An 11,798-nucleotide genomic window follows, 5' to 3' on the forward strand; every position below is an offset into this window, starting at 1 on the left:
AATACACTGACTCCTCTTCGTTTTCGCTTCTTTTACGATTATTTTCTATTTGCAGCGACAAACAAGATTCACATATTACGCGTGCTTATTGTATTTCCTTCATCAAGAAGACATCTGTCGTCCGATCGATGCAAAGAAGCGAAGCAGCGAGACTTTCTATCCTCCGAATTGTAAATGGTACAAAGGGCGGAAAATTGGAAATTCGAAGTAAATTATCACCGTGGAATCCACTCTGCCAGTTTTAGATCGGCGTTCGAAATTCTTTACGAATAATAAAAGATGTTTCCTCGTTGTCATTTGTACGCTTCGATGCGATTTTAAATGCATTTCTCGACTTTTTAATCGTTTTGAAATGTAACGAATTATGCTTTGCAAAACACAATAAAATAAGGAAAATTACTTATAATTTATCGTAATACAAAGTACGGCGCCTCGCCATGAACAAGTCGTCGATTAAAAGAAAATTACCGAACCTTCTCCATCAGCCCAGATAATTTTGTATACGATAAACCTATGTCGAACACGTTCCTCGCAAATTCTACATATTCTCCGTGTATATTTGCATATTTTATAAACATCCGCGGTCTAATCGCCAGTGTCCCCATAGCGGAGCCAATAGAACGCAAAGGGCCGATAAGAGTCACCGTATTACGTTGCTCTCTCGCGATCTTCGCTCGCAAACAATTTGCCAATTTTTCTGCGTTTATGGCAAAGTCCGAGGGCACAGAAACGCGCATTCCGCGTTCAAAAATATAAAAAATATTCAAAGTGGAATATACATTACAACACTACTTCTATCGCTCGCGTATTGCACATTGCACGACCGCGAGTTCGTCCAAATCCAAAAATGTGCAACTAAGAACTGGAACTAAACTACCGGAATATGCAAATAAGAAGATAAGTATCGCGCAATAATTAAAAAATATACCACGATATTTAACAAACGAGACGAATTTCTATTCGGATTTCGTTTAAAAATATAGTAAACGCGCTCGTATTGAGATAGAATAATATAAACGTGGAAATAAAAATCCACGAAATCCGCAGTTCAGTTGCAAGTTTCTGCGACGTTTGCTCTTTAAACTCTCGCCGCGGATCACGCAGCACCGAGCGAAATTTCAATCAACAGGTACGCTCGCTCCTCGCGTGCCTGTTATCTAAATCAACAGGTTACCTCTTCCGTCGTCCTTTGGCAAGCGTTTAGCTGCCGTGTTATACGGCGGACCGATAAAGGGCTCGGACACAGGAAAGAAGAGAAGGAAAAAGGCGAGCACGACGAGCGCGGCTCGTGGTGGTGGGTTTCTGCGGGGTAAAACGGTGCCGGCGAAGACAAGGAGAGGGTAGATGCAGAAGGAGCCAGAACGGGCCACCAGGTGCACCTACAGAATGGACATAAAACGAAGTGGGAACCATATGTTGATGCGGTGAAGGACGCCACGGCACGCGCCACACTCAAACTCCAGCTTTTACGTCGCGAGCATCGCTCACTCCTCTCGATTGTTGACACCGCTGCTGTTGCTCGATGAAACGACGAAACGATCCCGGTGCTTCGCGTACTTGGCGTGTTTTTAGAATCGCTGCAAGTACAGGAAAATACGAGGGCCGATGGTCGACGATCGACGCTGACTTTTCGATCGACAACCACGCGTTATTTTAAACGATGACTTTAACGTTTGCTGCCATACGACGGAACATTGCCGAAGGTGGATGACCGAAAAGACATTCGTCGAAGCTTGGTGTTTCGTTACGAGTGAAACGGAAGTTAAACTGTGTTTCGGTTTAGTCGAATCTCGATGGGTAATTGTAACGAACGTTGTTGATTCGACACGATCGAATCTCGTAACATGTGAAACCGGCGCACTATCCAGACTGTTCTGTGATCGCGGTGCAAATATATCGCCAACGTGGAAACCTTGTCGATTAGTATTTTCACGAAGCAAAGTAAAAGTGTTTTCATAAGGTGGAAAGTAACTGGAAGAAGAAGATCGGTCATCGATCGTCATAAGGATTCTACAGAGACTAGGAATTCTTCGGATTCGCCGCTGTTGAGAGGAAAGCGCCGCATGGAAATTCGACCCGATGGAACAGCAAAGAATTTCATCGAGATCGTCTTTCGAATTGTCGAGATTTCGCGTTTGTGTTGAGAATTAATCTATTTTAATGAGATATCGTTGGAAAGTAGCCAAGTGAGGAAAAGGATGGCTCTACTGTCGAACCACCACGAATATCCAGTTTCTACTGAGATCGTAACAACTACGTACCCGACGACGACCAGGACTTACGACACTTTGTATCCGTCGCCGTACAATTCCCCGAATTACGACTCTATCAAGGTCGCGTATAGTGAGAATTACGCGCACAAAGGTGAGATCACCCCGCAAAAAGGAGCAGAGACGATCAGTTATGGGAAAGAGGTAGTTGCGAAATATTCCAGAACGCCGGATTCGTACGAAAGAAGCTCGTTTAGCGTTCTGACACCTGTAACGCCTCAAAGGTAAGTTGATATTTTCGCTTCGAGTCCTGCGAATATTTCTCGCCGACTCGTCTTTACGATACATCTCCGTTAGTTGCGAATCAACGTTTTCGCGTATCTGTCGCTTGTGCGAAATCGCGTATTATCGTAGCTTTGTACAAACCAAATAGCGGTATACGTTTATGTAAAACGAAAGTTGTATATAATTGTTTGAATGGAATTCAGTCGAAGTTGAAGTTTCCTACAGTGGTTTTTATTTCGACAGATATCGAGGGAAATTTCATTCGAACAGGTTTGGTAAGTAAGTGATTTTCCTCGTCGTGTAGCTGCCTAGTTTCGGCATGTGTTCTATCGATAGTCCAACAACGACTTTATCGTTATCGAACAGCATGACACGAACGTTTAATACGGTTGTTCTATCGCACTTAATTTGTAAAATATGTGTATAATTATGATTATATATAATTATGAACGTTAGACAAGTGTGGAGATCATCGCGAACGATCTGCTTTTGCTTGGTTCGAGCGTGAAATGACGTTAAGATGATAATTGCCAGTTTTGAAATCGTAACACTAACGTTGTTAGCGCAACGACTATCGAAATGACTAAATCGTAAAAACGATCTCGATGGTCTGTTACAACGCATGTGTATTTTACACGATATCAATACAGCTGGAGAACAAACGATACGAGGTAAATAATCGAAATAGCTATAGTAGTAACGTATATGAGAAGGATGTACAGCAGCATTTTTCTTGCGAATGCGACTCGTTACGTGTTAATCGCGTGGCTCGAATGATCACATTATAATCGATATAATTTTGATAGGTACGAGCCGCAGCACGCGATAAATCACACCGCCTCTCCGGGAACGATGCTGCACGAGGACAGTTCCGTGGAGTATCATCCGCCAGCCTATTGCTACGAAACTCCGCCTCAAGAACAAAAATTTCAGAGCCTCGAGGCCGGCAAGCCGATGCAGATGATGGTCGAGCAAAGAAGCAATTGTTGGGAACCTGTTACATCGGCGCAGGTAAATCTCGATGGATCGTAGTTTTTAATTGAGAAGATCTCGCGACTTTGTTTCTGAAAGAAAATGACATAAACTTGAGTTGAACTGACGTGGCTATTAAGGGGCTGTCCTGAATTAGAATGTTCTAAAACAGCGTCTTTTTGTGATTTTTTTTAGAAAGGAAGCAGAGACACGAAGTTATTGAATTTTGAGGTATGGTTTTATATATGTTTAACGAATGCAAACAAATTTTTTTTTAAAGTAAAAAAAGAAATTGTAACGGATTTCTGAGTCTATTTCATGGGCTGCAGTTTTCAATCGGTGGGAAAGATCCACCTCGTAATTATTGACCGAAAGAAAAAACCAAAAAAGAATTAAATTATTATGTATTTTTCTTCTCGATGAACTAAAAAAAAAAGGGCAGAAAATAGTGTGAAATTAAAAGTTTCGACGGGTTTAAAGAAAACATGTGTTTTATAAAAAGAAAAAATAAACGTTGAGGTGCTACAATAATTATTTAAATGAACTTTTTGAAGAACTTTTTTGCTTCAACTAGAAGAAAAATATACAATAATTTAATCCTTTTTTGATTTTTTCTTTTGATCAAGAATTACGAGGTGGATCCTTCCAGCCGATTGAAAACTGCAGCCCATGAAATAGGCTTAGAAATCTGTTACAATTTTTTATTTTACTTTAAAAAAAATTTGCTTGTATTCATTAAACATATATAAAAGCATATCTCAAAATTCAATAACTTCATTTCTCTCCTTCCCTTCTAAAAAAAATCACAAAAAGACGCTGTCTTAGAACATTCTAATTCAGGACACCCCATTAAGGCGAAACACTGCGTACGCGGGAGAATGTAAACGCATTTTATGAATGAAATTTATGAATAAATAAAATAGGTGAAAATACGTATGTGCAAAAATTCCAAGATGTTTAGTAGAGAAAAATATTTATATCAGGTGAAGAGAGGCCTAAGAAGAAATAACAGACCCACAACGTTTTTTCTTTTATTTTGTCGAATTACGTACGATCCATTTTCTCCTGTCGAGATAGACATCGTGACATTTCATAAACTTGGTTTCACGTTTGTACGAAGGTGCACTGTTTTAAAAAACACGTTTTGCGAAAGAAAAACACTTTCCGGACAACCTAATATATACATATCCATTTTGTTCTGTTATTACAAATAGTGCACAAATGTGGTGCATCTATCGTTTGCTTACAAAACGAAAGAAACTTTGGGAACAGCCCAATACATTTTTAAAATATCAAATATCTTGGAATTTCTATTGGGTTGGCAACTAAGTCATTAAGTGATAATGACAAAATCCGCAATCACTTAATTGCCAACCCAACATGTGCGTTATCGGATTAGCTTCAAATTTGATGAACAACGCGGTATCTCGTTAGAGTGGGAATCAAATTTCCAAATTTTCTTGGCAAGCTCTCCAAATCGCGGCTCCAAATTTTTCTATCAGATGTTAATTTCGATTCGCGTGACAGGAGCCTAAGTTCGGACAAGCGAATTCAACCGGGTATTTATCGAAATTTACATGGCAGATTCGCGAAATCTCGTTTCAAACGCACGGTGCTCGTAACACGTAAACGACGTAACTAATCTGAACGAAGCTTCGTCTCGATACATCGACCTGTCGGATCGACGCGAGAGGCGAATAAAGGTTAACGAATGAACTGTCACGAATGAACGATTTACATTGACGCAAGATGTGTAAATTGGTTTTGTAGAAACAAGTATCGCCTACCAGCAGCCCTCGCAGAGGAAGACGACGCTCCAGGGACATTCCGCCATCGCCAAGCGTGTTGAAGCGCCGGCGTTTGGCCGCGAATGCGCGCGAAAGACGTCGAATGAACGGTTTGAACGATGCTTTTGATAAATTACGCGAAGTTGTACCGAGCCTTGGGGCGGATCACAAGCTCAGTAAATTCGAGACGTTGCAAATGGCGCAGACCTACATCGCCGCGCTCTGTGACCTCCTTCAGAGACACGATGGCAAGTGGCAGTGAAAAAGGAACAACTGCGAAAGGCCAACGTTCCAGTATCTACGTTCTACGTATGTAAACTATCGCTTACAAGTATTTAGAAATGTATTTTTCACGCGTATGAAAATATTTTCGAGCCTGGCGATTCCAATGTTGCGTTAACTTGGTGTTAACTAATTGGCAAGGAAATTGCAAACAAAACTGTAATCGTATCGAGTAATAATCGTTATAACTTTGTAAAATGTACAAGTAATCTTTCTGACAATGTGTTTAGATTTTTAAGTCTGCAGGGCAATATTTATTCCATTGATATGTGTTGTGTGTATTGCGTTCTTAGTTAATTTGCATGTAATTCGTACTTTTTATTCGTGAATCGTACACGACTACGATCACAGACGGCTAATAGTCCAAAGATATATTAGATAAACTTATATATAGGGTGATTGGTAACTGGTGGTACAAGCGGAAAGGGGGTGATTCTACGCGAAAAAAGAAGTCGAAAATATAGAATAAAAATTTTTTTTTTAATTTTTCCATCGAGACAACGATCTACAGTGAGATCCGTTATAACGAGACGTGAAAAATTTTTATTCTATATTTTCGACTTCTTTTTTCGCGTAGAATCACCCCCTTTCCGCTTGTATCTCCAATTACCAACCACCCTGTATATAATTAAATTATTATTAAATCATTTTTAAATGTCTACGTATTATCGTAATCTATTTATATTATTGCTGTCGCGATACATATTTCGTATCACTGCTAATTTTCTGCTACGTATGTAGAATTTAACATAGAATTTCATTCGTTTAATGTAAATTTATTCAATGTTTTAGTCGATAAAACGCGCCAGAAATGATAGAAATAGTGGGAAAGCGTAATTGAAGGAGTAATAGGATAATTTAAATATCGGTGCCATTATTGTAATACCTAAATAAATACTAATTTCACAGACATCGTAAACATATTGTATTTATAATAAAAATTAACGCGAGATCGTAATAATTATTTATCGTTTAAGAAGCTTTCTAAATTTTTACTTATCACGTTTTAGATTCGTAACTAGTACCATGCTCTTCTGTTTCGATTTATTAGGTTGTCCGAAAAGTGTCTTTCTTTCAGAAACATGCTTTTCACAACAGTGCACCTTTATACAAACTAAGTCTGCGAAATGTCGCGGTGTTTAGAATAAAATGGATCGTACGTAATTTGACAAAATAATATAAAACAAAAAACTGTTGTACGTTTATTATTTCCTCATAGAACGAAAGAAACTTTACGGACAACCTAATAGTTTATGAACTAACGTTCAAGAGCAACGCCAGTGACTCGTGCGTTTATTGTATATTTATGTATTTATTGTGTAGCTAGTCAGGAATTGGAGAAATACGATTTCGACATTTATCGAGCTAGGAACAATAATATTTCGTGCCGTCCATTTGATAGAATAAGTAATTCACGAAGCCAAAGAAGAATTGTTGAACGACGCGAAGATTCGAGGACGTCGAATAACCGTAAGTGATAATTTCTAGATTAAGTCGTTTAAAAGAAGATTCGTGTGAATATTATATCAATATGTTATGGGAAATTTATATCGATGTAAACTATTGTAAATAAAATACCCGAAGATTCGAACGAAAGATTTTCTCGTGTCTTGAAAATTTCCAAAGTAAATTAAAAACGACAATGTCTCGTAAGTCGTTACGCATTACCCTGGTCCATCCAAATTTTTCCAAACCGAAGAACTGGCAGCTGTTCTCAAAGGCAAAACGATCAAACTTGTCGATCATCTTGAAAGCGGAAAACCAGAAGAATAAATTTCGAGGCTTTGATGAATTAATCTTCGGTAGGAAACTTTTAAAATTGTCAGTTTAATAGACTAACGATGAATTAGTAAATTTGTATGTCTATGGAATACGTGTAATTGCGCACGCTGATAACTTGCCAGGGAATCTAACGATAAATAATCATTAAGCGAATAAATAAAATTTTCTCGTTCACGCGTATTCATCGTGAAATCAACGTAAACGATGTTTTGTATCTGATTAATAGAAGATGGCTGTTTTAATAACATGTTTAATATAACATAGCGTTATTACTACGTATAAGATAGGAATAGCGAGAAAACTAAACGGAAAGACGGGAATCTTTTGCGATTCACAAGGAAAACGATGAAGATATTATCCACAGAATTTCCAAAGTAACGTTAAGCAGGTTGCCCTGTCGAAGTCTTGGAATTTCGTTCGTAAGAAATTAAAAAGGAACATTGGTTGGCGATGGAGCGGATAGGAAAGGATGACAGTGATCGGCAATCCTTTTCCATGCGGCAGATTGGCGAGATTGAAAGAAAAAAAATGTCTGTTTGGAGGTGCGTGGGCGGACAGCGGCACGTGCCGCACAATAGAACTCGTTAGCAGTTTTGCATCGATTCTCTCGTTTCTCTTTTTCTCCAAACGAAGATCCACCTTTCTGTAATAAATAGGCATTCCTTCCAATCTTACATGTTCGATGATTAAAGATCATTAATTACTCGGATGGACACGTGCCGCGACTCATATACTTCGCCAAGGCTAAAACGAGATCACGAGATTCCTGGAAATACATGGAATTTAGTAAAATTCACACTAAAATGTTGGTCGAGTAGAAATAAATTGAGAAAAATAATTTGTTCGTAGCACGTGCACGATTCACTCTGATATAATTTTCGTAGAGGACTTGAGTAGAGGATGGTTGATCGTGAGATTTCTTAGACGAGATTGCTCGTTGTTGAAACCGTCAAGTATATTTAAAATGTTAAATAAATAAATACAGTCACCGTTCGTAAAGACAGTGTACAAGTTGCAAAATAAACTCGTTGATAACTGATCGATACTCGGTAGATACTCGTTGGTAATTAAAATCTTTTCGGCTGCGTTTTATTTATTATATGTTCCTGATATACCGAGGCAAAACAACAACATGAATCGTATTGTTTTCTAGCTCATGCGCCGCTGCAATTCACTTGATTCATCTTCCACTTTTTCATGATTCCGGATCGATTAACGAGTGATCTGTTACGAGCGATTATTACGTCGACAGTGGATTTTACATTGAAATTTTTAATCATTTACCTTTTACGAATAGAAACTGCGATCGTCTCACCGAATACGTACATCGTCCTGCTCGTGTATTTTCGACTTTCTCAAAAATTGCAACCGGCAAAAGCATATAAACCTACGTGTAAGAGACATTTCAATCAATCTTGGAAAATCGATCGTTCAATTAAATCAAAATTGCAACTGTTAAAACTATTTACGTAAACCGATATTCTCAAAAGTCGTGAAGCTCGATCTAATAAGCTCGAGTGAGTTTGCTGGTCGCTTATTACAGTCTTTGATACGTTGAATTAAAAACAAAGTTGAAAATAAATTATATTTATTCGCGATTTTATTTATCACCTTCCCTCGGTGTTACGCGAATCGAACAAATAACAAAATCGTATGAGCAAAACGCGTATGTACCAACTTCTACATGGAATTAATATCGATAAGGATGATGATAAAAAGAAGATGGAACAAAAGGCGAATCAGCATCAGCAGAGGTATCTTATTTTCACGAGATCTTCGATATAAAAGCGTGAAAGTGTAAGAGCGAAGAAACACGCGTAAAAGTGTAAGAGCGAAGAAACACGCGTGCGTATCCTTTTTTCTGTCGATGAAGATTTCGTGGAAATTCGACTCGCTGTCAAAAGGACGTACGCCTGAACGTTGCGTGTAATCGAATTAGCGACGCGAACGAAGAGTGACAAAAGAGTACAATCGTGAAATTTCTGAAAAAGACAACACGTTTCAGTTGCAAGCTGAACGCTGAAACGACGTTCGTCTGACAACTGAAACGTGTGTTTGGTTTAATGGAGCACGCGGGGAAAGAACAGAGCAGAGAATTCACGAGACGAATTTGACCGAGCTGAGAGCTGGAGTTAGGGCGTGACCAAAAGTGGTCGACTTTTCGAAATTGCTATTTCAGGTAAAATTCGTGCCGCTTACGATCTTTCACGCTGGTTTATTCGACGATACAAAACAGCAATTTTCGCACTTCTCTCGTTGACACTTTGGCGCGTAATCCGATTGTAGTTTTTCGTCTGCGTAAAATTCGGTGTGAGAATATGGAAAATATTATTCCAAGTAATCAAATTATTCTTTTATCTAATCGATCAACACTTTTCGTTAGGAAAGCGAGGGTAACAATGCCCATTGGTTATGACCCACGTTAATGAATGAAAATAGGCGGAGGAAGCTCATGGCTGCTATCGTTCATGGAAAACCCAAGCTTTTCCCGTTAAATAAGTACCCGTTTTCTCTATCATTTTCATATTATTATCACGAATAATAAACCTAAGGACTATTCTAAGGACCACTCGTAAATCGAATATCCTTGCAATTTCGTTATAAAGATCCTGTTTATGGTGATTCCTTAGATTTATTAAGGAGCCTGGGCCTTTGACGGTCAGACAATTAACGAAGTCACACGGATCATTACGAACGCGACGTAATAAAGCTTCTCGTATAATAAATATTGCGATTTGAACAGCAATACGTGCTTATTCCAGATAACTTTTCAATTGGACGTTTTTTCAAATGTTTTAACATTACGAAAAAATATTATTAAGAATATTTATTACATGCGAGGATGTCGTTACGTCCTTTCCAAATCTCAATGTATCGGCAACCTCTGGGCAGAGCCGTAAATTACAACGTTGAAATAGTTGGACAGCAATTTGGTCATAGAGGGAAAACAGCAACGAAAGGGCGGTTTCAGAGTCAAACTCGCGCGCGACCGACGATTCTTTGGCAGAAATTACACCCTAATTGCTGTGACGTGTTGTTCGATAACGAGCCATAGCCACGGTTCTAAGTGCACGGCATCCTAAAGGAAGAACGATTCGTTCCAGGTTTGCGAGACCGAGCGTACCATTGAGAATTTTGTGACACCTCGCTACCCTTATGGTGTCAAAGCCAGCACCCTCTATGGAATTACGATCCCAGCCACCTGACTCCGTGTCGAAAGATTTTGCCACCGCTCTCTTTCTCTCTCACTTTTCGACCGCAAAACTCGTTAACCCTTTTCGTGATGAAAACTCTCGTTGATCTAACCCGCAAGGAACTGGAACCCATAGGATAGTTTGTGTTGGAAAAACCTAGTCTGACCTGGCTTCAGAGAAATAACACGGTCGAAATTCGTCTCGAGTACTCCCATGGCGCCGTGTTCCTTAGTTTTTTTTTTTTTTTTTCGGAATCCATTGTGTTTGTCCAGTATAACGTAGACTTTCCTGGAATAGGGGGAGCGGAAAGAATCGAGGGAGGAATCGAAACGATATCCGAAAATGGCACGGTGTTCTGTTCGTACCGTTTCGTATAGAAATTCAAAACAATCTGAGAGAGTAAATTACCGAAAGTTGCATAACAATTCAAAGATAAATTTTATTATTGTATACTGGATTGGTAGATGGAGATTTCAATTCGTTTATGGAATATCTGGAAACGTTCATTAAGAATCTTTTGTCCAAGTGGCATTTTTTCACTTATATTCGTAAATTATATTTGCAGAAATTATATTACGTTTGCGCTATAATTATAACATAACCAGGAAATAAACCTGTTTTAAGTTTGTTTTCTTAGAGTGCCTATGCGACGATCGCTGTGGACGGAGTACTTTTTCGCTAGACTGAACTCTGTTGATTGACTATTCAAGGCGGAAATCGTAATAAGTTATAGTAATTCTTTTGCACGAGATTAAATGATTCAAGAGCGTTATTTTTTAGTATTAATTATTTATTATAAACGTTGAAATTTACAATAAACTAGAATTTGGATAATAAACTAGAAAACGATAAACTAGAAAACTAAATTTAGTAAATATAACACAAGTTAATAATTTGGTTGTGTGTGAAAAATTTCAAAACAATTATCGATACATAATCCGACATCGCATTTTCTGCATTCGTATCGCGTGTCGCTCCTTCGCTTATTTTTCACACAAATGACACATTTTCTTCTTGATAATTGTGTTGTACCGACCCGATTAAGGCATTTTGATGGAAAATGCCTATCGATTAAACGAAATGGTAAATCCTCAGACTTTCTCTTTCCTCCTCCTACCATGCTTCTACGTTGGAAATATTTTCGTAAAATGTCTCTTATCAACGCTAAATGAAATTCACTAAATTTTTGTTTCGAAGCTGTGGATTTTCGATATAAAATATATGCATTATATATAAGGAATTTATATTTATATTTATATTTATGTCACACAAAAGTAATGGTATTA

The 11,798-nt window shown here is 38.4% G+C and overlaps 2 protein-coding genes across 2 annotated transcripts; both read left to right on the top strand.

The window, feature by feature from the left end:
- Positions 1 to 2,087: 2,087 nt before the first annotated feature.
- LOC117235931 lies at positions 2,088 to 2,499 on the top strand. Its single transcript, XM_033498421.1, has one exon. The coding sequence runs from the start codon at positions 2,199 to 2,201 to the stop codon at positions 2,496 to 2,498; it is 300 nt and encodes a 99-aa protein (XP_033354312.1). The 5' UTR covers positions 2,088 to 2,198; the 3' UTR covers position 2,499.
- Positions 2,500 to 3,347: 848 nt separating this feature from the next.
- LOC117235902 (basic helix-loop-helix transcription factor amos-like) lies at positions 3,348 to 5,525 on the top strand. The gene is made up of 2 exons (XM_033498365.1): positions 3,348 to 3,506; positions 5,238 to 5,525. The coding sequence occupies exons 1-2, from the start codon at positions 3,348 to 3,350 to the stop codon at positions 5,514 to 5,516; spliced, it is 438 nt and encodes a 145-aa protein (XP_033354256.1). The 3' UTR covers positions 5,517 to 5,525.
- Positions 5,526 to 11,798: the final 6,273 nt, after the last annotated feature.

The sequence above is a fragment of the Bombus vosnesenskii genome, unplaced genomic scaffold, assembly GCF_011952255.1.
Source record: "Bombus vosnesenskii isolate JDL3184/JDL3185 unplaced genomic scaffold, Bvos_JDL3184-5_v1.1 scf7180000013334, whole genome shotgun sequence".
NCBI classification, from domain to species: Eukaryota; Metazoa; Arthropoda; class Insecta; order Hymenoptera; family Apidae; genus Bombus; species Bombus vosnesenskii.

Excerpts from the sequence above, each read along its gene's own strand:
- LOC117235931 (XM_033498421.1), top strand. The coding sequence starts at position 2,199 with ATGGCTCTACTGTCGAACCACCACGAATATCCAGTTTCTACTGAGATC.
- LOC117235902 (XM_033498365.1), top strand. The coding sequence starts at position 3,348 with ATGCTGCACGAGGACAGTTCCGTGGAGTATCATCCGCCAGCCTATTGC. Across the intron at positions 3,507-5,237 it reads AACCTGTTACATCGGCGCAG|AAACAAGTATCGCCTACCAG; the intron begins GTAAATCTCGAT and ends TTGGTTTTGTAG.